The sequence below is a fragment of the Melozone crissalis genome, unplaced genomic scaffold, assembly GCF_028551555.1.
Source record: "Melozone crissalis strain CALT ecotype California unplaced genomic scaffold, PUWL_Pcris_2 ptg000006l_1, whole genome shotgun sequence".
Taxonomy (NCBI): domain Eukaryota; kingdom Metazoa; phylum Chordata; class Aves; order Passeriformes; family Passerellidae; genus Melozone; species Melozone crissalis.
Window position 1 is genome coordinate 44450888 of NW_026535784.1, and position 27869 is coordinate 44478756.

A 27869-nucleotide genomic window follows, 5' to 3' on the forward strand; every position below is an offset into this window, starting at 1 on the left:
ACAGGAGTGGTAGCTCAAAACACTCACACCTCAATACACACTTGTAATGTGACAGTGTAAAGAAGTTCAAAAATAAATAAGCATTTGACACCTATTTGGAGGGTCCCTGGTAGTCAGTTTAGGAGTTCTGAAAAAAAAAAATCAACCCATGTTCCTCTCCTTTTGCATGTGTATTAAATTGATTCCATGACTTCAGGAATGAAATTTAGAAAAGCTCTGCTTCTCTCTTTTAAGAATCTTGGCAGCGTATCACAGACTGAACCAAAGAGAATCACTTAACATAGAGAACAGTTTATTTTTACCTTGTGCATCTATTAACATTCTTAATGTTCCCAGCAGCTTGAACTGAACGGGGGGCATCTCCGATCTGAGAAATTTCAATACAGCTTCTGCAACGCCAGCCGATAGCATCTTAGCCTTATTTACAACTGCATGAATAAAGAACAGGGATTGATCTCAAAACATTTCTGGAAATGCAGTTAATTTCAGAGCTGGACTGGAAGCAAATTTTCAGACGTGGTTTGAAAAAGAGGTTGTGAGCACAGACTTCAGGAACAGTGTGCACTGGTGATAGTGTGTTGTGGAAAAATGTCACGGTTCCTGTGAAAATAAGTGCTTTTTCATAGCATGCACATCTTGACCACCACCAAAGGGGTAGACTCCTCCCTTTGGTGTAGGAAAGGTATCTTCCACATAATGCATCAGGCAGGAGCCCAGGCTAATACTTGCACTCCCAAATAGGAGGAATCTTTGAGTCCCAACCACACTCTTCAATTTCTCACAGGCAAAGGAACTAATTAGCAAAGCAAAGCATCCAATTAGCAGAATAACCCCTTACCCAGTTCCAATACTCCATACAAATAACACTCTAGCCTGACATGCCTGGAGTCTGTAGTCTTTTGTTGCCTTCTTCCCCTCTCCAACCTCTCTTTCATCCTTTCCACTAGTCCATGTTCTCCACTTTCACAGAGCTCTCTGAAATGCATTTAAGGTGCAAATCTTGCCCTGTAGTGTGCTTGGAAAAAATACTTCTTAGGTATTGGAAACAGTGTTTTGACACAGAGCTCATCACTGAGGTCAGTTATTACTTGCTCGTTTCTTTCTAACAATGTACAGGGATGGTGATGTAGGTCTCTGGCAGACACCCTTCAGCACAGGCTACAGGGAAGCTGACTGATGGAAGTGAAAAGAATGACTCACCTGAGAAAGGTAAGCAAATGGAATACTGCTAAACCTCAGTGGGTTTAGTTATGTATGCATGATCGTTTCTAAAAGTTAGGATTTATCAAAACCAAAAATAGTAAAATAAGGTTATGTGAATGAAAGACTTGTTTTTGGCTTGGCACAAGAAACCGTACACAAGTGTTAAAGATTTGCTTTGTTGTTTTGTGTGCGTGCTCTACCTTTATGCTTGGGTAATCAAAACTCACACAAATTAAGTTACTAAAAAAGACAAAATTAGCATTCAGCTTACTGCCAACAAACAGCAACTAATTGCAATAGGCTGGCTATTCTGTCGGTCTACCTCCAGCTCTAATTTGGCAACTTTCAGTGTCTTAAGTAAGATGCAGTGTTTAACAAAGTGAGCACTGTTCTCTGGTGGGGACCCTCAGCTGTGAGACAGATTGCAAATGAAGCAAAAAAAAAGCAGAAAGAAAAATAAATATGCAGTGCTCTGGACAAAAAAGGTTGAGAAATCATATTCAAGGCCTCATCAGCTCCTCACCAATTACAAGGCTGCCCTTTCTTTGGTGGGCGATACTGTGAGATCAAAGTGGCAAGGGACAGTCACTATGCCTGTGATGTATTCAGAACTGCTTTTCTGAACTGCTGTGCAACAGACAGAAAAGCAGTGATGGGCCAGAATGAAAAGCAGCAGTCTGACCTGCCTCTGGGATAGTCAGTCAGTGCTCCCACCCACATTCCCTAGGGGGTAGAGTGGGAGAACAGAATTTAACCTTTGGGTGGTTAGCAATGCAAAGAGAGGCTTACCAGGAATAGCCAGGTTCCTGAGAGCACTCAGTGCAGCATGCTGCACAGTTACATTTCCATCCTCCACATGTCTGTCTAGCAGATCCATCAGCTTTTGAACTATGCCATTATCCACCATATGGATGCAGTTTCCGTCTGTGCGAGATGTAACAAGTCATTTGTGAAGCGAAGATTATTACTAAGATTTTTACAACAGCTTCTTATGAATAGAAGGGCTGTTTCCTTGCTCCTTTTTAGTTTTCATTGTTGAGAATTTGACCATCATATGTGAGAATTGCAGTGCTCATGACAAATTTACAAGAGTGATAGAAGAAATCAGAAGAAGGCAGAAATCCCCTTTACCCCTCTACACATGCAAAATAATATTTTTAAAGTAGGTTTAAGGCTTTTGAGGATTGTAAAGTTTAAAACTAGTGATATTGCTGTGTAACTCAACAGCAGCTTTACTGCAACACAGTTCTTGTTTCCAGCTCTACAGACAAAGCATGATAGAGGGCCACACATAAATTTACTTAAGTTATGGCATGTTCTTACCATTTCTGGCAAAATTTGCAATAGCCAGTGCTCCTGCAAGCTGTAGCTGATGACTATTGGAAGGAATCCATGAAAGTACTCTTTGGAACACACTGCCTTTTCCTCCTTCAAATAACTTTTGCATGGATTCATCTGGGGTAAAAAGCACAGAGAGTCAGCAAGCCAAAGTTTTGTTAGAGAAACTTCTTTATATTTGTGAAGCTCTCCTGGTTCCACTACAATTAATCCAATCCTGCAATGAGGGACAAAATCTGATCTGTTAAATGTTTGCCTGGTGTGCAGCAGGTCATCTAGGTTATTTAAAAAATTAATAAATAGTGAAATTCAGCTGCCAAACAGTGCTACAGGTATCTGCTGTTACTTTGCAGAACATAGTGACAGCCCATCCTTACCTCCAAGCAATAATAGAACCATAAGATCAGAAGCTGTTTTAAGCTCTGCAATATCATCCTCTTTGTCACTGTCCACAGTCTTCTGGACAATCTCAAGTAAGCACTCCACCAAACCTGCTTCAACCAGCTGCAGTTTAATGACATCTGGAAAATAGCATGGATAATAGGAGTCAGAATCAGGATTTTAAATGCATCTATCCTACACACATATGCAGGACAGACTGTAAGAAACAGTGATGTCAGTGTTTTCACTGACAACTTGTGTAAAACATAAAACCACAAGTTCTTTATTTGAAATTCTTATGGCCAACTTCTGTTATTATTCATCTAACAGGCTCTCTCTGGCTCTGGACTTCCTTTAGAGCACAGTCATAAACTGAAGGTGTATGGAGCTCTTCACTTCTAAAAATGAGGATATTTCTCTACAGCAAACTTCTGGCACCTCAGTCATGGCACAGCAGACTCATAAGGACTGTGCTGTGTTCATGCTTTCCAAAGACAGACAGTATATCTGCCATTTGTTGAAAGGGCTGCAGGAGGAGTGCAGAAAGGTCAAATCCAAAAGGTTGGGTTGGCAGAGAAGTTGGTTCTGGAAACTGATGAGGCAAACTAATTTCTTCGCTGTTATTCAAAACAAGGCTTGAGAAGGTAATATTTTTTTTTCAAGTGACATAAAATCTGGGAACAATATTTTTTTCTCCTTTTTCTAAAATAACAAAATATTTAACAGATATTTCCCTTGGAATCTTCTTTACATGCCTAAACTCCCTTTCTGTTAAGAGGGAATGGCAGGCTGTCTTATGCTGTATGAGGTCTCTTCATACATGGAAGTGATTCTGGTAGTTTTTGCAGGCTGATTTTGAAAAATAGTCACAAAGCTCTGCAGAAGTGTGCAAAAGAAGTGGATTTCTCTCCATTTTCTACATGAAATGGTATTTTTTCAAAAAGATGTTAACCCAAGTTAAAATATTTTTAGGCCAGGGCTTTGGAAATATTTTTTTCATACAGTTTACGAACCACACTTGGGAGAGGAAATGTGTTCTACCTCTGGTGAAGGATGTGTCTGCCTCTCAGTTTCCTGGTGTCACTAGGCTTTTTGCCTCAGTGAAATTCATTGTTCCTTTAAGAGTGGCTGACCTTCTCATGAACTTTGTAAGGAAATACAAAATCTCCAGTTGGGATTTTTTTTAAAATAGGCTCTTTTGCACTGAGGTGCTTTAAAAAATAGAGAATACCCTTAGCTATAGAATACAGGGTTGCAGATGTTCTGTGATTTGAAATGGAAATTGCTACACCAGCATGCTTAATCAACAAGTAAATTAGAAAAAAAACCCCTTAAAACACCCCAACCACCAAAATCCAGACTCTGCAAATACTTAATTGAGATGTTTTTCCTTTCTGACCTATTGCTAATTATCTACAATGAAAAGCACCTAAACAGTACCAGCAAAGTGAACTCATTTATATATGCCTTGAATCCACAGTGGAAATGTTTTTCTGACTACCTTTCAACATCTGAGCATCTGAGTCAGGGTCAGCAGCAGTGAATTTCTCAAATCTTATTGCAACTAAAAACATACTCTAGGAAAAATTAAGCATTTGAACTGACATATATCAAACACACAAAAAGTTAAACCCTATTTTGTGTCATTCTGAGGATGGAACTACCTTAGAGTAGATTTTAAGTTATTATATAGTAAATTATATATTTTGGAAAAGATGTGCATTTTTAGAGCTGAAAAAAGGAATTGATTTTCCATGCCACTTTAAAGTCAAAATACCTTTTTAAATTGAAGTGAAAGTTTATCCTGACTTATACTTTGTAAAACAGACACACACAGAATGTGCATGCACAACAGAATGGATGAAACATAAACCTGAGTTTGCAGTTCTATCTAACAATCTATTCAATTAAAAAAAGTTTTAATGCTGAAGTGGTTAAAATGAAGTTAGAGAGCCATCAAATACTGTGATGTCTTCCCTTCACAGAACTGCTTCCCACATCAGTCCATCTCCACTTGTTAACTCATTTCTTTATTTCCATCAAGGGCAGATGATACATTGTACAAGAAACCTTTGTCTGATCCCTTGTTGCTCTGGAGGAACATCCTGGAGGGGTGATCAGGGGTGCACATCAATTCCTGCTCTGTCCTGAGCAGTGAGTCAAACTCCCAGGGGCTGCCTGGGGCTATGTAAGGTACACCACCAAACACCCAAATTAAATTCATATGATCTCTCAATGAACAGTAAGGGCAGCGTGTCCAGTCCTTAGCTCTGCAATTGACATGCCCCTAGCAAAAATAATGTTATAGGAAATGGAACTGCCAGAGGCTCTGCGATTCCAGGAAATGATGTCCTGGTGCTCCAATGGTCTATGAACACTTGAGCCAATGTTTGCAGACAAATGTTGTGAAGCTCTCTAAAAAGCAGCTTTTGATATTCCCACTGTGGGCAAAGAGCAATAAAATGTAACGTAATTGTATACAGAGTGAATCAGTGATGGAATTAGCATCCACAATGTGCTGGCTCAACAATTAAGGCCATTCACTTTTCATGACACTACAATCACAAGGATCAGCTGTGGTGGCTTTGGAAGGAGACAACCCATTACTCTGCATTTAGTGCCTGAAAAACACACCGATGTACTGAAATAAAAAATACACATAAGAGAATGAGTAAAAGATGGAGTAAGAAAAAAAAATTCTCACCATTTTCTGCCAGGGGGGCCAAAACTTCAAAAATCATCTCTTTTTTATCATGCTCTATTTGCTTCTTGAACAGTTTCACAAGCTCTTCAGCAATGTTTGTGTAGGCAAACTGCTCCTTACTTGACTCTGTGAAGCAAAAGGAGAAAATCAGAATAAAGTAAACAAATCACACAAGAAGGTAGAACTACTTTTTCTCTTTGTTACCAGGTTTATTCAGCAAGATGACTAATTGCTCTTCACAGACAAGAGCAATAGACTCATGCTTGTCACAAAATGAAAAGATAAATGTCTAACACTTTAAATGTGCTGACCTGAAATAGTTATGGTTAAGGCTGTTAAAAATATATAAATATATGATTCAAGGCTGTTTGGTCTGGCTTTGCTCACCAAAATATAAGTTAGCTATAGAAACAATAATAGTACAAAAAGAAGTCTTTGATTTCTCTTGTCTTAACAGAAAGAAGAGCAGGTTATATACTGCATTTTCTATCGGAGAGATGAAGATTTGCACCAAATGCTTAAATATTTACATGGTCTCATGATGGTGACATTTCTTTTGAAATCTGTGTGGGGCTGTTGCTGGGCCATCTCATACTGCACAGATACAGCATAAAGCAGTTTTACAGAGGGGCCAGGTTCCTATCAGATTAGCCAGCAGGTCTTCAAATGTACATTCAACAAAAGCATCTCTTATTCCATTGCCTGTATCATATTCCTCCTCACTGGCAGTATTACAAGGGATGCAGGTGGTAGGGCTGGTGTTCTGCATTCTCCAGTTGCCACCTCCTGAGGGCCATCTGTAGCCAGAAACCTTCCAGCACCTTTTCTATTGCTCTGACAGATGCTTAGGGATTACTTTACTGTAGAACTGACCCCAAGGACTTGGGAAAAGCATGAATGCAGTCCTGGACACTTTTGTGCACATCTCATCATTTTCTCTCACTGTGCCTGGTTGCATAGTATATTCTTTGTGGATTTTTGATCTTTCCAGTATTTTAGCAGATCCATCACTGGTTTGTGTCCTGCTTTGACACAGAATTAGAGTAATATAATGCTTTTCAAGGGATTCTTGCAATGCTGTTGTCTTGTAAGTGATGAAAAATGATAACCTCACCAAAAAAATTCCCTGAAGTTACAAGGCAAAAATAAAATAATACAGTTACAATGTGATTGACTACTACTTAAGGGAGAATAAAGTATTACAAAGTAAATTAATTTTGTGCCAGTCTTAAAGAATGAGCACCTTTTCAATGTGTACGAACTGGAAGTGAAGCAGCTGCTGTAAAGTTTTTCCCATGGTTCTCATTACTCAACAAGAGAGAGCTGGATCTTTCCAAAGAGGGGAAGGAAATTCTCAGTGAGTCTCCCATTTATCATATATAATATCATTATGGTTTTGGTTGCATTTAAACACTAGAACTTGCAGTGTATGACTCTTATAATTTCTGCTGTGCAGACACAGTACACAGTGCCCAACCTGCAGACCTCTGATTCATTAATTTCTTTAGTGCTACCTTGATGGCTTTTTCAGTTGTGATTTGTTAAGAAGAATTGTCTCCTGTAAATAAACTTATTATGTGTATGCTCAAACTAAACTAGGTAACATGATACTTTCTCTGGCCTTGAAATCTCTGAACTCAGGCCACCAAGTACTACAAACTCAGAGATACACATTTTTCATATTTTGAACTGCTGAATGTTCTTAGATGATATTGTAAGTGCTATGTATTATTTACTCCAGTGTAAAAAAACCCCAACGCATAAAACTAGAATTTCTCCAAATATGTTAGCAAAAGAACAACATAAACCACAAATGTTAATAAAACACAGGCCTTAACAACCCATTGATTTACACATGGTTGAATTCCAATGAAAACTGATCTGCTTGAAAAGACATCAGATCAAAGCAGGGCCACAAACTTCAATTTAAATGGAGTTCTAACTAAAATTAACATCTATTCATGATTTATACATGGAGGTATTTAGACTAGAGTATATTAAAATTCTGTACCTAAAATAATACTGTATATGCAGATTAATGACTGTGCCTGCCTCAATTTCATTCAGAGATTTTCATGAGCCAAATTTAATCTCGATAAAACTTTGTGGAGCTACACTGGGATACAATATTTATATTATTAATAAATAATTCACATTTAGTACCAGTGCTATGGAAATACTGTTTAGATGATTTAAAATGTGCTTAGTTGAACTGAAGCACAGTAACATAAAACATAAGGTTGAATTAAGTACCCAAATAAATTTCAGTTACTGAAAGGGGAAAAAAAAGAGACAACTATATATTCTAGAGAAAATAAGCAAAAATTACTTGCCTGTTATTGTTGAATGTACCAAAAGGACTTGAATGAACTTTTGTTAGTCTTTAACTAAGACTTAACATTATGAAAACTGGATGTAAATTTGAGATTAGTATGGTGGACTTACCGAGTTCTGCTAAATTGCCAAATGCAACAAGGCACATTTCTGTCAGAGCTGCATTTTGGCAATGAATGCCCAACAATTTCACTAACGTAGGAATAACACCCATATTGATAAGCTGTGACTGCAAGGTATCTACATAAAAAGAGAGTACAACAGTGAATTAGCATTTCTCTTCATAGTACTGTTCTTTTAACCAAAAAAGCATTTTTCAAACAAAGCAACTTCTAGGCTAAGTAGGATTAAAATTTCTGTCTCCTCTACTCTTCAGACTAGGATTTGGTTCAGATTTGAGATATGGACTCATAATTCTTGTCCCTGGCAATGGAGCGTACTTCCAGAAATACTCCTTCCTGATCTGTTCATAGCGTATAGTGAATTATGCAGCTACTGACAATTTTGTGGTTATCAGGTTCCTAATAAATGTCAGGTTTGATTCTGGGCTCACTGAGACTAGCTGACTGAAATTGACTGGAGCAAGGTCAATGAAATAGTGATTTATCTGAGAGCTTTTTCTATATACTCTTTTTAAAATTAAAGATCAAAACTGGAAAATTAAAATTAGAATGAATATAAACTGGCACTGAAATAAACATGAAAAGTTTCATAAACACAGGAAGTCACAATGTAGATTATGAAGAGCTTGAGAAAAAAGAAAGTTTAATAAAGACAAAAAATGGAAGGTTTAAGAAAAGTCCTTAGAAGCCATTCTGATAATTTCTTGCACAGGATGGAAGTTTATAGTATTTACAAGTAAGAAAAGTATTGCTCCTAGGTGTCTGCAAATAGAAAGATGCTCTGATGGTTAGGCAGAAACATGATTGGTTTAAAAGATTATTTGTAACAGTATTTCCTCTTACACATTTTACCTATAACAAAGCAAAGAAGAAAAACATTGTTTCACAGTTGAATAGAATGAAGCAGACATAAACATACCAGATGTTGTTTAGTAATTTTCCTAAGCATATTTTTTTCCTTTGTTTCTAAAGCACTTCAACTATGTTTAAATGTTACAGACTCAAAAGACAAGGATCCAAAGCCCAGTGATGTCAAGAGAACTGTATTACTTAATTTAGCTTTTGGTCAAGCCCTACTGGTGAGTTCTGGGGTGGGGTGGTTTTTTGTTGTTTTTTTTTTTCATTTGTTTGGTTGTTGGGGTTTTTTTTAGTGTGGTTTTCTTGTTAAGGAATCAATTCTAGGCAACTGAAATCAGTTGGAATTCTTATATCTGTTGCATCAGAGCCATAAAAAAGCAGATTTTTACAGGGAGATAAAACCATATGACATCTGAAGTTTAGCAAATTTAGAATCATCTCATGTTCTCAAAAAACTCCTTGAAATTTTCATATAATAAAAATTATGAAAGCTTCCAGAATGTTTAGCTTATTTGTATTCAGTATAAAATACTTAGATAATAATTATGAATTTGATGTACCAAGTAAGTAAATGGCATGGTTATTATGGGTTATTGGGGATGAGCAGGAATCCTTATGGCTTGACATCTTTAAAAAAACTGTATTACTTACCAGTAACTGAATTTCCTTTTTTGGGGGGAGGGATTACCTCTTCCACAGATTCATGGTCTTTAGTGAAATTTATGAGAACGCCATGTCAGACACCAAAGAGCTGTTGAAGTTGTCAAATTTCAGGTAAGTACAAATTGTACTAGCGCATGCATTGAATGCCATTTTACCTCTGGCAGATGTGTGAGTCACTACTACACCCTCCTACTTCATTCCAAACTGACTGGAAAAATCTGTCTTTCAATAGGAAACCTGGGGAGAGAGGGAGATGGAATGGTTCTACAGAGAAAATTGTTGTGTAGGAGAACTCAAGTTACTGGTAAATAATCTGTTTTTGTCCTTGGTTTGTGATTGTCCCCTGTAAACACTTAAAAATTCTGGAGGAAAACTGATCATCATGGAGAGTGGGAGAACAAAGACACAAACCATAAGTGCCATAGAAAATTATTTGGAAAGAAATTGTTTTGTTACTAGACTATACCTTTAGTTACTCTAAAAATCTCTTTATCCAACTGTAATGGATAAAGAGACAATGTCTGTGGACTTCATTCCAACATCAGAAGCATAAACTCTCCATTTTGAGCAGGTTTTTAGTTCTGCTGTCTCTTTCTTAATATAAAATATATAAAAAGCATGGAGGAAAACCACATAATCTTTGAAAAGAAATAGGAATCTTAAGAGTCAGATAGAAAGATATATCATTGTTCAAGAGAGCACGGAGTGCACTGACTAAAGGACCTCTAGAATTTCCAAACTAAAAAATGAAAAAAAACCATATTCTAAAAAAGAATAATTGTATTGGGTCAAATGTCAGGTATTATATCAGACTCCATACCAGTCTGATTTTCCCAGAATAGAAGGATGGCACCTGAGTACAGGGAATATCTACAGTGATAAGAATGGCATTACAAGAATTGACAATAAGGTAAACATTGCCTTAACAGCAGTAAGTGTTAATTTAAAACTTAAAATTTTCTCCTTTGACAAAGACAGGGCAACCCTGTGAGTCACAAAGGAAGCAAGGCCTTTGAAAATAAAAGGCTGCCAGCAGCTATTTGCAATGTTTATACTTAAGCCTGGGCTTGCCATACAAATTCTGGACCTGACATTTACATCTGTCATTATCACCAACAGGAGGCTCTTTCTCTAGCAAAGTCTATTAAGCATTTTAAGAGAAAAGTATCAGGCATCTCACTGGTATGGAGACCCACAGCTCTTTTTATTTCAGATAAATTAAAAATATCCAAGTGGTTCAGTCTCAGCTGGAGGAACTGCCAGCAGTTCTCTCTCTGCCCTAGGAAAACCTCAGACTAGGTAACTTGGACTAACTGTGTATCTTGGCCTTTCACTGCAGAAATTGTAAATGCCTCACTAGAGCAGGAGACCATTTTGGGGAAACATGCATCCATCCTACAATCAGTTGCCTGATACAGGACTAAAGTGAGCCATGATGCCAGGCAATGTTGTGTTTCAGGATGAAACAGCACTTCTGTCCACTTCCTAAGCAGAACTTTATGCACAGGGAGCAGGAAGCATGAAAAACTGAATTCCTCTCCTGAATTTATGACTTAAAACCACAATTTACACTGCTATCATGTGTTGCACTGTCTGTGTGTTCTTTTGGGGTGAAAAGCACTGACAGTGAAGCTGTACAGATGCATATACAGGTAGATAAAAGGCAATCAATACATGCGCCAGCACAAAGATTACCTACCTAAAACTTGAATTTCAATGGCTCCATGTCCTTCGGTGACACACATGGAAACTCCAAAGAGTAAGATCTGAGGAGAATATCCCAAATTGAGAACTTTATCGGGGACATTTTAGTTAAAACTGCTGATTTAGGCTAATTCATGATTTTGAAAAGAGTTTCAGAAAACATCTCATCATTTGTGTCCCATCAATAACTGTGATTATAATACTGAAGGAAAACTAGTTTTGTACAAATTGATGGCATAATTTCATACCCTAGAGAAACCTGCTTTAATCCCCACAGCTATGTTAAATCATGACAGAACATAAAAGTGATTCTATTGATTATCTCACTGTGGTAAGATTATCTCACTGTACTTTAGGTTACTTTGTAATTCAGTATATTTAGGTCTTGAGCATGCTAGGCATCTCTAGCTGTGATGTAAATGAAACAAAATGACAAGCATGAAAATTAGCAAAGGTAAGTCTTAGGAGGAAGCATTACTGAAATATTGCTGTCAGACCATAATAATGGTTCCATAAATCTCCCTTTCATTTCTTGTATATTTACATAGCTTCTGCAGATGGTCAACAGTGCACATCAGACACCAACATTCATTCCAGTTGCTAAGAGTTTTGTGAGAATAAGAAAGGCTCAGCAGTTGTATGATTTAACATCAGGATGTCACATTTTATGAAGGTGATGAAGGAAAGACAATCTTGACAGACTGAAGTTTGCTATGAAATGAAATGAGGCAGCAAGCTATAAAGGTAATTATTTTTATCTACATATATATGCTCACATATGTAAATGTATGTATACTTTCATACATGCATACAGTATCCAGTTAACTCCTGTTAATTCCAATTTGACTATCTAATAAGCCAATTGGCCTAGTTCTTCCATAATTTCTGCATTTCTTTAAAAAGCCTTCCTGGTTTGTTTTAGAGATCTCGAGAGACAATTTGTTACCTTATGGACTGATCCCATTTACTTGCAAAAAGTCTTGCCTCACAGGATTATGGGATCTGCAGAATAACCATTCATATTTGTAACTCTTTTACATGAGTGTTTGCATATGATTGTTAGTTTTATTAGATTAGTTATTAGTTTTCCCCTCTTTATCCAAGCCTGCTTTGCTTCTTGCTCTCAAGCAGATTACTGGCTACACAGAAGCTAATAACTGAAAGCAGGGATGAGCTATTTGTGTCTGATTGAATTTGGGTAGTAAAATAAAATTATGACAAGAGGGTTGAGATAACCTGGGCTGAAGGCAAAGGGATGTTTCCCATCAGAAAAAAACCCCTCTAATTTCTAGCAGTGCAATTAAATATCAGCACTTTCTTTTAAGCTTAAAAGAACTGCAAGAAATGCCAAAGTTTGAGTTTGTTGTCTTAACAATTGTAGTTACTGTTGAAATGATAAGATACCAAGGAAGCAAAGAAAGAATTGAGAGACAGCAAGCAAAAATCATTCCTGAACACAAGCAGATGACGCAAGAACCTTGTAAAAGGATTCCTATTTTTAAAGCTTAGACAACACTGTTATAACTGGAGTTACAATTGCAAGCTGAGTGTCCAGAATCAGGATGAGATAGAAGAATGCTCCATTAATTTGCTCTGTTTAGGAAAAGGAAGTCTTACTTGTAGCTGCTCCTTAGTTGCCTTTTTTGTAAAACTCATGTGTGATAAATCCCTTAAAGTACTCCAGACTGAGTCTCTCATGTTTAAAAAAATAAAGCAGTTGATAGTTACTAATAATGAAGTAGTAGCTATTGGAAAAAGAGGGCAATTAGCTGACTGGGAATGGCAAAATGCTTGGAATCAACTAAGACAATTTATATAGTCTTTTGCTCATAAAATGCTGATGATTAGAAAATATTAGGGTGCTCACAGATAATTAGATGCAACTAAGAACCAACTGTGCTGTAATGGTCCTTATCTGGATAGCTAGTACAAATTAAAAGAGTGCAAGTCATTAAGAGCAGTTAAAGAAATCTTCCAAGTCCCCACCTATAACTTTTTAACAGCATGCCAAGCTGGAAAAGATTATAGAAACATGAAAAGAGAATGTAGAAGTGCTATTTCAAAGATTGAAACACTTCCTCCTTCCCTAATATATATTCTTTTATTTTTGTCCAATTGGTTTCCATAACTACGGACAAAGAAATCTGTGACTCTAGGCTGCAATCCCTTACTGCTCATCCTTCAGCAAAACCAGTGCACTGTTTTATCTTCTTTGTAAGTAGCTGGGATCAGACATTTGCAAGTAAATCCCAAAAATGGTATTCACTAAGTTGTGACTACAATTAACTGTCAGGGCAATCTCCATTTTGATGTTTAACAGGTTAGCAAAGAACTGCATTTAGTCAGAATATTATTCACCTGCTGCTGCAATGCATGGAAGTGTGTGGTTGACTCACGCTCCTAGTTGACACTGACTGCTCTCCTGAAAATTCACAGTGGCCCACAGGTGGTATTTTTAGACCAGCTCACAATTATGGTCCAATTGTACTCGTGACTCTTAAAACTGGTAAGAGAGGTCAACTACCTGATTCTGCATTCACATGCTACAGGTATGGTCACTAAATTTTCTTCTTAAACTTTAGTCCTCTAAATCACTTTTTCTTTTTTTTTAAAATATTGATTTGTCATATTATTTGGGGTTTAATTTAATGGTTGCCCCAGTCAGCGAGCAAATTCACAATTTGTGAAAATAAGAAAGGCTCAGCTGTTGTATGATTTAACATCAGAATGTCAGATTTTATGAAGGCGCTGAAGGACACAAATCTAGAGGACACAAATCTTACGCAGTCTACCCATGAATGCTGGGCCAAACATAAGCTGGATTCCTACAAAAGGGACCCTTCCTCATGGAGACAACCAAGTGCGTGGGGTAAGGTGGAGGTTTGGTAAACTGCCAGCGCTGCTCCCTGATGGTAGAACATGGGGCTGGTGAGCACCCGGATCGAAGAGCTTGGAATACTCCTGCATTTCTCACTTCTGACACTGCTTCAGTGGCTCCTGTGAATAGTGTGAGATGAAAGATGTCCTTTAGCAGAGAGGAGAGCAGCTGGTGAATCCTCCTGGCTGTCACTGAACTGCACAACTGCTTTATTGATTGCATCAGAATAAGCTCTCTTACTAGATGGAATGAGTCATTTATTCAATGTTCCTAACAGTTAAGCTGTTCAGAAGCTGCTTGTTTGGGAGATTTATCTCATAATTAGTTTTCCTAGAGAAGATCTGCGGGGAGCTTGGTCACTGAAGCAAAACTGATAACAGTATCTCTACACATTGCTTCTAGATTCATCTGTCTTGAGCTACCTAGTCTACTGTATGCTCATTAGCCTTAATTAATACAGAACATTCTGGTAGCTTAGAGGTGAGAATATATATTTGCTCCAAATATTGTAACAAAGAAAAGTACTGAGTTAACACGATGAAATATAATAAATGTGATACTCATGCAAAGTGGTCAAGCAAAACAATTCCTGGAAACTATATGAAATGAAGGAACTAGAAAGTTACTATTTAGAGAAGATGGAAGAAGTACTGTAAACAAGAACCCTTACATAATACAAAGAAAAGAGGAGGAAAAAACCCAATGTAAGAACAAGTGAAGGAGATGAGACACATACAACAGTTATATTTGGAGCTGGATGAGTAACACAAAGAGCTGAGATCTCCAGAGAGATGGCACAGAAGACACATATGGAAACTATGCTAGAAGAGATGATAAAGCAGATTAAAAATGTATACAATAAAGCCTATGGACCATCCTGAAAAGTAGAAAAGTTTTGGGGACATAGGATTGGAAAATGAGTTACAGCAAGTGCTTTCTTTCAGGAAATGGTGAGTAAATAATAAAGAAGATATTTCTTCCTAAGATGAAACACTGCAATTCAGGAAATGTAAAACAATATAATTATTAACTGTATTTGTAATCTGTGCCATTGCAAGTCAGGAGAACAGCCTCTCTGTAGCCTTCCTAATGTATTCTATTTTCATTTTGAAAAGTAGAAAATGTGTGAATGCTTTAAATATATTTTGGCACATTAAAACACTAGTGTGCAGAAACAAGCTAGGTACTAGTTTGTACAACCAATGTAGAATGCTACTGTGTTACTCTCATTGGTCAAGGGTTTCTCATTTAATATACTCTCCTGTTTTTGTCCCAGTCCTTAAACATCTCCACTTAATGGGATAATGAACATAAACATAATTTGTAGACACGGAACAGTGTTGAACATACCAATAAATTATTTCCCATTTACTTTAGAACAGTGTAACATATGGTTTTACATACATTTCGCAAGGAGAACTGTTTGGCATATACACCCTTAAATAATTAACAACACTGAACATCTACAACAAATTAGTCTTATGATGTTGATACTATTTGAGAGAGGACTTAATCTAGAAGCCTTCTAATTAGCTTCCGTAAATCTGTGTGAAGCATCTTTATGCGTTGCTTTTAGACAAAGAAGTAAATTCCAGATGCTGATCTTAAAACTTCACACAATTTATGTTATATGGAATTGTGTCAGGGATATATCTAGTATTTTTGGGAACACAATTTTACTGAAACAGAAAATTGTATATGTGAATTAGGTCCCTGATCTCTTTAGAATAACTTAGTGTTAAGCATCCACAATGTAAACCTACAGATGATTTTAGCTTTTTATCTTTTTTTGTTGGGGTTGTTCTCCTGGTAGACATAAAGCAAACTTTCGGTGTTGTTTACCATTCTCATTGCTATAGTTCATCAGCATGCCACAAAAGACAGTCAAGAGCTTCTCACTGGCTGGATCTGTTTTACTGCACAGTGACCTTAAATGGTCTACTACAATATGTGCACCACCTGCATGGTCAACTGCGTTCCTGCCCTCATCTGTAAAACAAAGAGTTACATTAAAAAAAAAATGAAACCAATCCCCACCGTCGAATCCCGAACGTAACAGTAATCATACAAAATGAAGCTTTTAAACAGAGTGAAGTCATTCTACCAGTGTTGTCAAATTCATCTAGAGAGATGCCTGAGGGCCAATTTTTAGTGCAACAGAGCCAGTAAAGTTAAAACACCTACAACAAAATGGATTAAGCACCTGGCACTAATACCTTTGTAGAGGAGTTCAGTGTTTGAGGCAGAGCTGCTGGAGCTGATAAATAATAGTCTGAAGATGCACTGAGTTTTGCCAGAGGGAGGTTCTGAGCACTTGACACAGCTTAGTCCATATACAGGTAAATTACTCTTGCTGTTACATAGATCAAGAAATTGAAATACAGAAAATAAATTGCTTGCATTACTTAAAAACAAAAAGAGGAATAAAATGGACAAAGCAGACAGAGGTGCTAGTTCCCAGTGGCAATTGTTCATGCACTCAGTCTGCCACACAGCATGTTCTCTGCACTTCTGTAGCTGAAATTTAATACCACTATCAGATACTTTTTGTATGGCTAAAGGAAAAATTTACTCTGCATCTATGAAAGACTACAATGTTCTGAAGGGTTGTAAATAACACATCATAATCTTTGTATGGAACTCTTCCTATACAACAAATCAGATTTGACACAACAGTGTAGGAATAAAGGAAAAATAGGCCTTCTATTACAGTAACCATCAATACTGCTTCCTTCCCCAGCAGTAAGCAATAAGCAATAGACAACAGTCAATAAACTAAATTCCAGGGCTTCCAAAAGGAGAGTATTCCATGTGAGCTATCACTGGAATCAGCTGGAAAATCTAGATGAAAACAAAACCTTGGGGGGGGGAAGGAGGAGGGACTCTCTAAAGTTTTGCAGTATAAGAAAAAATAATGTCCTCTCCTCAATTTCTTCATGGCCCCAAAGCAAATCTCCTCTTCTCCTTGTTATTTGCACTCTACCGTCCCTCCTCTGTCTCCCCATCATATGTGCAGGTCAAGCACCAAGTTTTCATCATTCTGCAACATATTCAGCATGAAACCCAAGGCTGTGCACATTTATAATATGATCTTCCACTGTAAAGTGTTCCACTGCTCTGCAAAAAGAAACTTCTAAATCTTCCAGTTCTTGTTAATACCATTCATGAACTTTATATACACCTTATACTATATATAAAGAACAGGATTCTAAGTATGGCATGTAGGGACTTCAGAAAATTTGCTGAATGGAGCTGAAGGAAGGGTAATTCTTGGCAGATCTTAAATTATTGGCAAAGTAGAAAGAATTTTGCAGAACAAATTCACTGTCATGACTGTTTCCACCTTGGACAGGATCAGGATGTCAAAAAACTGTGTTTTGCTACTGGCATGTCTATTTCATTTTGAAAAAGGAGAAATTATAATCTATTAAACAGTTAAATTCAAGGTAGGACTCTGTGTCAAGTAGCAACTATTAAAAAAAGGACAAACAGAAAAGAAATTTCTCAGATCCTTGATGCCATAACAAACATAGCTGTAATGTTGAAACAAAAGGAAGTCCTACATCAAAATGCAGTGAAACAATATAGTCAGGTGTTTAGACTCAGTGCTTACATGTACTAAATCAGCAGAGAATAAAAAGTAATTTGGATTAGAATATTCAAGCATTCTGCTTTATTTATCCTCTTCTGGTATTTTTTACTAGAAAATTTATGTAAATACATGATTTTGTATTTAACTCATCTGTTCTGTGAATCAAAACAGGTATGCAAAATGAAACTGAATCACTGATTCTGGATCAGATGGACTGAATGTGGTCTTCAAATTACTATAATGCAACTTAAATCAACAAACAAAGATGATAAATTCAGGTAAGAATCACATGTCAAGCTCAACTCAGTGTCTTGATGTTGACGAACTACATGTAAAATATGTAAGCAAAGTATAATAGAAAGGTAGAGTTTGGTGAGTGTTTGGAAACAAGTATTAAAACACAAAAAAAATTAGTTACAAGCGAAGTTCCTTACCTGGACAGAATTTGGCAGAACTCTACTGAAAATTACTGTGTGATAATATTTTATGAAAAATTTAAGTCATGTATCCTTTAAATTCAAATATCTCTGGTTTGTTAAAAACTGCTGCACAGTCTCTCACTTCAAATACATGACAAAACTCTTATCCACACAATGTTTTTGTTAAGTAAACAGATCACCAGCTTCTGCTGTACAGACAACAAAAGTGAAGCAGGAAGATTCAGAAACAAATCTCACTCCAAGAAATGTCTGGCCTTATGGTACACTCAAAAAATTAGGTACAAATGAACCTCAGAAGGTGGCAGGCTAAAGGAGCCAGCCTTTGACAGGACTGCATATGCTGGCAGACTTGTAAAGGAGATGCCATAACTGAGTGTGTTGCTCTCCCTCTTTCCCATGCTGGAGCTCATCCTGCATGGCTGCTTCTCTGCCCCAGGCAGCTGAGTGAAGAACAGACCTGGGTGAGTGCTATAATTAGGATCTCCTGGTGCTGCCTTCTTTGCTCAAGAGGATTAACTCAGCTCATTAGTGCAAGGCCACAAAGAATCCTGTGCCAGATGTCGGAGGAAAACCCTGAAGGTCCTGCCTACCCAGTGCCAGCACTGCTGTGACACTGCAGCATCCCCAAGCAGAAAGTGTAGTCCTGACTCAGAATGCTTCGTGTGCATTTCACCAACTCGCTTCTCACTAGTCTTGTCGCTAAGGAACAGATTTTGCACACAAGAATACTCATCAAACTCCAGATCATTTACAGTCAAAACAAGCCCACAGCATGTTGCTGAGTCTTGTTCTCAATCCAGCTATTACCTTGCAGTTCAGCAGCTCTATGAACTCCCACACTTAACGTGCTTCCAAGCCTCCCAGAAGCTGTGTTGAATTTTTTCCCTGTGACCTTTTTAAATAAACATTTTCTATTCCTAAGAGAACAGTGATTGAACAGTTTAATGACAGCATTCACATTTCTGCTTAAAAATGCTTCTCTGCAGCTCACAAAGGGCAAAGCTGCTGTATAGCTTTTTTTTAAGTACATGTAATGCAGTCTAAAGATGCCAGAATGAGAACCTAAGAAACCAGACAGATTCTTTTCCCTGTAAAATGTACAGTAAGATTTATTACTGGATGAGTTATTACTTCACAATATTCTCTAGCCCAATTCAACACAACTGTCTCTAAGAATTAGTACAGTCCCTTTTTCTATCCTGAGTTGCTCAAAGGAGTTTTATGCAAAAAAGGGTTTTAAGTGGATTCTCAAATTACTGTAACTGTTGACATTCCCTCTATGAATAGTCTTGTCAAATCTTTCTGTTGCTCAACCATGCCGAAACTCAACAACAAAACTTTTTTAATGTACGGGATTGTTAAATCTTTACAATGCAGCATTCAGAGTGGTTTCAATTTACTTTTCCCAAGCCATTTGCATCACTTTCCCTCGAGTTTTTTCCCCTAATTCACCAAGCCCTAAAACAAATCATTAAGTCACAAAATGTTAACAAGAAAAAAATCTAAGTCAGGAAAAAAGGTTGTGCCGTAATAGAAAGAGATATCAGAAAATATTTAGGCTTAAAAAATGCACCCATTTCTCAGATGATCAGCTAGAAAATAATTTGATGCCATTTTTTAAAAATAAGCTTTTGGGCTTTAAGTATCAGATTTATACTTTGAAATGTTCTAGTTTTGTCTTGCAACTGGATACCTGAATTATCCTTTCTCCAGGTCATGTTCTGCACAAGTTTATTGGTTTAAAAGTTACATTGGTATAAATGGTGCAAGTCAGGGAGGAAAACATCATCAGCATGATCAAGGTCCCTGATTTGTATAAACCAAATTGCCAAGACAGCAAATGTGGGTGACATGGGAAAAATACAGTATTTATTTAAAAATTCTTTTTACTTGCAATGATCAAATCATTTAAGTGACATACTGCCATTTTACTTTAATTACTTCATCGTTATTGCTTTTAGCTACAATCCTGCACTTTTTGACCAAAATATTGCTTAGATTGGACAGTGCTTTACAGATAACTCTTTCTTGCTTTTCTTAATTAAAAAAAGAAAAACTAATCTACATTAGCCCAAGTTGAGGGGTGGGAGGGACTGTTCTTTCTACGTGTTTTATTTTTATTTTCCCCTGTTTTTTAATTAGGTCCTCTCTGCAAGACCTTTGTGGTGAGGCACTCATTTGCTCCTGCTGCTTATTCTTTCACCTGAAACCATAATGGTCTGATAACAAACTGGCTGCTGCAAGGAAATTATGATGTGACAGATATTACAAACGTGTAAGAAAAAAACTGCAGGAATAGAACTCCTAAGTAAAAGAATCCTGGTCACATGTGGAAAAAAAGAAAGGAAATATTCAAAAAGCAATGGCGAACCCTGAGCTAGTGTAAATGACATTATCTATGTAGACACTAGAAAAATACTGCCACTCAGATAAACTGGGACTTTACGTTTTCTTTCCCTGCCTGAACACTGTAAGATTAAAACTTTCCACACAATTCTGTCATTCAGTTTTAACACCTGACTCTACTTTTTATCCTCAGTCTGGTTTGTGTATGCTTTTTGGTCACTGCCCCTGTCAGGTTTCTGACTGCATGACTACAGACCACAACCCTGTTACACAACACACAGTAGCATTTAATTAATTTTATTTTTCAAGGAAAGAAAGCTTCATGTGATTATACCACACTACCATTGTTTGCTGCTTTTTCCATATCTTCTGTGCAAAGTCTAAGAGGGACATTACACAGCAATATTGTATTTTGAGATTCATGTTTTAATAGTTTGAAAGATAATTTTTGGGATTGCTCTGTCTTGTACTGCAACTTCCCTTTCCTTTATTAATTCCTTTAGGAATTATACTGCTGATTACCAGAAATACAGTTTTGTTTTATTTGATTACTGGTTAAAATCTATTAATGTAATCTTAAAAGTTTTGCTTTATAAAGAAAAAAACAATCTTGAATTAGTTATGTTTGCTTCAGATAATAGAACTGTCCTGCAGTCAGTTCATCTTGAAATGCTGGCAGCTATCCTTAGCCCTAAGGGTAAGCATTGAAGGTACAGTTTGATAAGTTATTCTTTTAGAATAATTGCTAAAATAATAAATATGTAAACAGTAATCTAGGAGAACATTGTCTTTTAATACAGCCCCTTCGAGGACTGAAAATAGGCAGAATTGATCTTTTTGGATAAAACTGTTGCCAGCAATTTTTTTGGCTGATGACAACTGATGCAGCAGTGTATTGGCCCTCTTATGCAATTAGTTTATACTAACAAACAAATACAATTTTTAAATGTATCCAAACAGAAATCTAGAGATATTTTTGGTAGACTCTTCATAATATGTTCAATATGTGGACCACAGGATATCAGTGCCATCTAGCCCTAATCTCTTTCATGATTTCTTTTGTTTACAGAGTGAGGAGCTTGGCAGAACATTTGAAGGGAAAGGTAAGTGTGCAGGTACTGAAATCTCCCTAATGCTGTGCTGAGATAGCATTCAAATACAAGCTGGATTCAAGACCAGAATTCAATTTCATTAACATCTGCTTATTAGTCATATTCCTCTTATGTCATATTAATGCAAGAAAAATATTTTGTTTCTTATTTCAGACAAAAGAACAGTGATGAATTTACTGCTCAAGACTTCAATACTTTACTTCCAGTCAAATGGTACTAGTGGATCTGATATTCTAATACAGCAGCAGAAATGTTTTTATCAGCAACAAGACATACAACACTACTACACTCAGTATTGGCAAGTAATTTGCTCTGGATTCCAAGGATACTTCAGTGTGTAATTAAAATGTAGTAATTACTGCTACTAAATTCTGTTTGAAATTAAGGAAGCCAACTTAGAGAAGAAGAGAATGTTCTATGTAGATATACTAAAGTCAGGTAAAGGTCCTCAAAGCTGAATGTAGCTTTGCCTTCCTTTTCATATACAATATGCTTGCAGCAGATTCTTCAGTTGATTTTATAACTCTATGAAACTCCTTAGTAATTCCATTGCAGTCAAACAAATTACTCTAGGTTTATGAGAGTAAGTCAGAGCTGAAGCCAACTTAGTATTTCATACAGCACAAAATAAATCATGGAACCCAATTACACAGTAAAACAGCAGGCAGTTTTTCTACACTGGAAAAAAAGCATTTATAGAGTCTCTTGCTATTGACAGAATAGACTCACACACCACAATTAATTTAGAATTCCTACTCCCAGGCCTGCAGTGCAATGTTGTCTCTCAGCTTCAAACTCTCCAAGAGGAGGAGTGTGAGGTGAGCATGGCATGGTCATAGTCATGGTGCAGAACAGGGGTGTGCTGCTGACTGCTACTGAAAGGAGCCCAATTGAGCTGTGGGTCTCCACCAAAGCAGCCAGAGGAGCTGTCCCAGAAAGTGTGAAACCCATGGGGATTTGGAATAGGTTGGGAAAAGCCCAAGAAGGAAAAAGTAAAACAAAAGCAAAAGAATCAACCACAAAGCGTATTTGTGGATTCTACCAGGGTACTTTTCTTTCCCTGCTAAAAAAAGAAGGACCATTATTCCAAGAATTGAAAAAGTAATAAGTGGATCTGGGATCTACAAACAGCTAAGGCAAGTCCTGGATGTGGGGTCAGTGCTACTTGTCCCAAATCATGAAGCCTAGGAAGAGCCAAGCCTGAGAACTCATAGGTTTTGCATCACCTCTCAAATTTCTTTTTTCTGATGATCTAGAAAGATTTCCTCATCATTCTGATTCCATTTAGGCCAGCTGTAAAATAAGAAGTTAGAATAATATTGTTTAACTGCTTCCTAAGAACATTCATGATTAATTGCTAGTAAGAACTCTATATTACTGAGGAAGTATATGTTGGCATACGTATGCTCTAGTTTCCAGCTGATGCAATACTTGTGTGCAGAGCCTTGGAGAAAAACCTGCACAATTAAGGACCTCTGAAGTAAAAATGCTGTGGTAATGCTAAAGGTAAAGCACTATTACTTTACAGTCAAAACCTTGAATTTTTGAATTCTCTGCAAGCAAAACACTCAGTTTTCAAGCAACAATCTAAGGATTCTAGTCTTGATATCTTGGTATTTCTTAGGAAACATCTTAGTAGGTGGCATATGCATTTGGTAGGATCTAGTACAATGATAAGTGAAAAATCGTGCTAAGATGCTGCCTAGCTGCATGAATCAGGGTGACCTTCATAAAAGTGATTAGCCAGTAGTGTACCATTATCTACATCAGTTGTGTTCTAGGATTCTGCTGGTTTTCCATATGGTGATGAAAAAGGTTATGCCATTTTTTGAAGAAAACTGAATTTGACTTCTTTCCAGTATGTTTTATTTTAAAGTGTCTGATTTTCTCCTGTAGATCTGAAATTAATCGCATCTCCTGAGAGAACACAACTGTACAATTGAACTGTTTCTTATTTTTGTACTTAGTCTTTTGTACCAGATGCCTGCAAGAGATCTGTAGATTCTTATAAAATAGGCAGCTGAGGTTATGGAATTTATAGCATGTATAAGATCTTTTTAACAAGATGTGATAAAATGCTCATGTTCTGGAGTTGAGGCTGAGATGAAGAGGGATCTGGTTTTATGTGAAAGGCCACATAGCTGAAATTCAGCTAGGAGGCTTGCCATCAATACAAGTAAGACCACATAGATAACAAAGAAATACACGGCTTGGAAATGAGAAAAGGGACCCAATAAATCTCCTGCTGAGAAAGGTAGATAAGCAGCTGTCAGAGGAGATATAGAATGAGCTGGCATTTTTAGCTTCTTTCCAGCTGTATAAGATGCTTACATACCAAGTACGGTTGCTAAGAACATGTACCCAAGCTGGTGGTTTCATGAAGAAACAAGGCTGTGGTATAAAAAGAAGTAATTTCTGGATTACACAAGGTCTCTAAACACTACCATTAATATGTATATTATGGAAGGACAGAATGGGAAATTTTTCATTTCCACTACAAGATATATGGAGAGCTTAATTTCCTTTGCTAGCTTTCAGAACATGTGAATGCTCTAAACAGCAAGAAGGAAATATTTTCTAATGGGTAAGAGCTTAATCTAATCTCAACTGAAGTCAATCAGAATGCCTCCCTCTAGTTTGTATGGCTTCTGAATCAGGCTCTAAATATCCCAGCCTTTCACTTCCTCTTAGATTATCACTTTTATAGCATAAGTATGGCAGCCTCTATCATGTGCACAGTGCTATATAAAAACAAAGAAAAATAGTTTATCAATCACTTCAGAACTGAAATATTTAACAAGTTACCTGTGCAAAGATCACTGAGATTAGGATAGCATGTGCATTGCAAACTTCATGATAAAAAATATTGTGAAGCTATTATTTGCTAAGAAAGTACTACTAATTTAATATAGTATCATCGTCCACTAAAATTCTTGATAAAACTTATTTGATTGGCCTGATCTTTCAACTAGACAAACTGCTCTGGTGTAGGGGGTGTCAGAGTAGGAGAGAGACCTGGCTACAGACAGGTTTTTTCTTTCTCCCACATTGTCTTGTTGGTCTTGCCACAAAGTAGGCCTAATTTGAAAACTGTAGTCTCAGTTTCCCTGTCCCCCATGCACTTGATCAGCCACATGAGACCAGTCACCAGACTCTTCCCAGGCTACTGTGAAAAAAACCACCAGAGAGAGCTGAAGGGTGTACTAATCACCAGGGTGTTCATTACATGATCATGAGGCGCAATTTGGATAATGCTTTGCTTTAACTTAATACCCCAATGGCCAGAGCTGATGGTAGCAAAAAATTCTTAGGCTTTATCTACAGCAGAATTAGCCATTCTGCACTGACTTAACACATATCTTTTTGCAGCAAGAACCATATTGAACATAACCTTTTCAAAAAATGGAGATGAGATCTTTACATTGCATGTGGAGCCAAGGTGCAGGGAGAACTTAGAAGAGTTTGGGAGGTATCCCTTATTTATGACATCTGTACCTCTGAAATATCCCTTAAAGGGCAAACATCCTAAAGAAACAGCACAGGGAGGAATGACAGGAGGGGATGGACAGACAGACACTAGAAAAGTACCTGTAGTTTGACTCATGAATAAAGAGTGGTGAGGCAGCTAGGATAGCTGTTATGCTCTGACTGGACAATTCCTAAGAATTGAGCTTTGATTATAAGCAAAACCACATAACTGGTGGTTAAAAGGAAAGAATGGGTGAGGAGCTTTGCACCTAATAATATAGGTCTGATAAAATTCTGCCCATGAATGAGGCCAAGGATTCTGTTGTCTGGGAATTTGGAAGGACAAGCAACTGTACTTGGTACAGGCTGTAGATACAATGGGAGAGAAAGCAGGAGGGAGGAGAGATCACGTCTCCATTTTTTTACTTTGCACTTTCTGCTTTGATGAAAATTTGAGGTCTGAGGTTTATGTGGCATTTACTAGATAAAGTGTGTAGAACAATTACAGGCTGTACAGGAGCATGCAGTAATGTATCTGTTCTTAAACTGTAGGGTTGGACTGAACAATCTGCATACAGTTGCTTCTGACAGTCTGCAATTCATTACTTCTGACTTAAAATATTTTTATCTGCCTCAACTGTTTCTTGTATCTCTGCATACAAGAGGAAGGCTGGGAGACCACAACCTCATCAGTACTAACAAAGCTTCCTTCTACCCTGCTTTGCAATTATATTTGCTTGTATTCTTGATGTTCAGAGATTCACATAACACAGATTTCTTCAAAACAAATACTTTAAAAAGGATGCTCTCAAGGCTGCTTGGTAAAAGTTTGACCTATTTTTTCCTCTTTAACTGTTTATGTAATGCATTTAATTCTCTGTATTTTCTCCCATGTTCAAATAGGTAATTAAGTAGGGCTTGGAGGGCTAACACATATGAGCACCCAGACAAAAACAGGTCTACCCCAAACATAATAGACAAGAAAATCTATCAGTAAGTCAACAGGTTTTCATATCATGTTTTCTGTGAGGAAATTAATCTTTTCAGTGAGGTCTTTGTCCAGGTGTAATTCACCTTTAAGTCATGGAAGGTACTAAATCTCTTTCAGCACTGGGACTTGGTCATGAATTACCTTTCCATGGTAGCTGTGTTCTAGGAGTAGCCACTCCTGAACTTAGGAAATAGTCTTGCCTTCATGCAGCAACTCTGGGATCTGTAAACACTGAGGAACCGCTGCCATTTTCCTTTGGACAAACAATTCAGGCAATCCTTCTCCTCTTCAAGGCCAGTTTTAAGGGGATTTCCCTGCAGAAGCAACTGTTTGTCCCACAACTTTCATCCTGCACCACACCAACTTCTCTCAGAAACAGAGACCTGATTAACTCTGGCACAAGCTGTCACTAAACAAAGTGATCCATGCTTGCTGGCATGAAATACAGGACAACTGGGCTTTCAATATAAAGAAATACTGCTATGAGCCATCCAATATGGACTTTATTGCATAGGCTCAGCCTAACATTGATTTAGGATATAGAGACATTCCTCATTGCTACATGTTATAGTAACATGGCCAGTAGCACTGAAAAAAAAAAGTTATTGTAATTGGAAAAATCTAGTTACTGATGTATTTGAAGTTCTTATACAAATCACAATTACCAGAAGGGTAACAGATGCTTTTGTCTTAATTGGGGAAAAAAAAATACTATCAATATGTTGCATTTTTATTAAGAACTACCAGCTTCCACATCTTGTCTTTGTTATACTTTATAACTTTATAACTCCTTGTTAGGGAAAACCAATAGTAAGAAACTGAAATATATTATATTTTCTAGTAATAAGCATAGTGAAAGTATTTATCCTAAAGAAGAATTTAGGATAGAATGCATAAATATTTAATAATTACACGTTAAGTTAACAGCAGATGTCAGATAGGATGGATGTGATAACTAAGCACTGTAAATAGTCTCTTCCACTCAAATCCAATATGCTAACCTTGATTCTTGTCACATTTTATTACACTTTACTCATTAATTTTATTCACATACACAGGGAAGGTAGTGACTGTCCTCCCACAGGAACACGACAACACATGGCACACAGAACACATCACTGCCTACTGTAGATTTTATCAGTGCTAGCTTTGCTCCACAGAAGGACAACACAAAGTGAGTAATACAGTTTTCTGTACAGGATAAATTCTGCAATGTAAAAGCCAGTAGCAGTCCACAAAACCTCACACTACAAAACCATTTCTATGTGCCATTATTGTATTTCATGAAAAAATGTGGGATGAACAATAACAACCATGAACAGTTACATAGATTTTACTTATATCAAATAAGCCAGTGCACCTGAGAGTGACCTTGATCTCATGCATAATCCTGAAACAGAATATAGTAAATAAATTATGTTATAGGAAGCTTAACAGCTTCTTTGTGAAATTTTCATTGGGAAGCAGCTGTTCAGTTGATTGGTCACCTTAAAGAAAAGCCTAAATGAAAGAATTATACATTAACATCCTCAAGCAGTAGTTGTCTGTAACTGGAAATGCCAATATATGATTAACTTCCCTGAGTTCAAAGGCAAGGTAATTTAAAATAACATAAAATGTAAATTTTCAAACTCAGATGAAAAACATAGCAAAGAGAAAGGTTACAGTCAGTACTCATACAGCAGAACTTTTAGTAAACATAGTATGCAGAAAAATTCTCACCATATAAAATAAG

The 27869-nt window shown here is 37.0% G+C and overlaps 2 protein-coding genes across 4 annotated transcripts in view; one reads left to right on the forward strand and one right to left on the reverse strand.

Moving 5' to 3' along the window:
* The window catches only part of TSPAN5 (tetraspanin 5), a 244698-nt gene that overhangs the window by 95486 nt on the left and 121343 nt on the right, over positions 1-27869 (forward strand). The window lies entirely within an intron of this gene.
* RAP1GDS1 (Rap1 GTPase-GDP dissociation stimulator 1) overlaps positions 1-27869 on the reverse strand; it is a 90659-nt gene that overhangs the window by 9863 nt on the left and 52927 nt on the right. For 2 of the 3 annotated variants that reach the window (XM_054295976.1, XM_054295975.1), the window contains exons 5-11: positions 16028-16174; positions 8072-8200; positions 5627-5752; positions 2919-3062; positions 2527-2658; positions 1993-2127; positions 303-428 (exon numbers count right to left, since the gene is read on the reverse strand). In XM_054295976.1, coding sequence (XP_054151951.1) covers positions 303-428; positions 1993-2127; positions 2527-2658; positions 2919-3062; positions 5627-5752; positions 8072-8200; positions 16028-16174 — 939 coding nt within the window. The remainder of the gene's footprint in view (positions 1-302; positions 429-1992; positions 2128-2526; positions 2659-2918; positions 3063-5626; positions 5753-8071; positions 8201-16027; positions 16175-27869) is intronic. The other variant, XM_054295977.1, reaches the window with a different exon arrangement.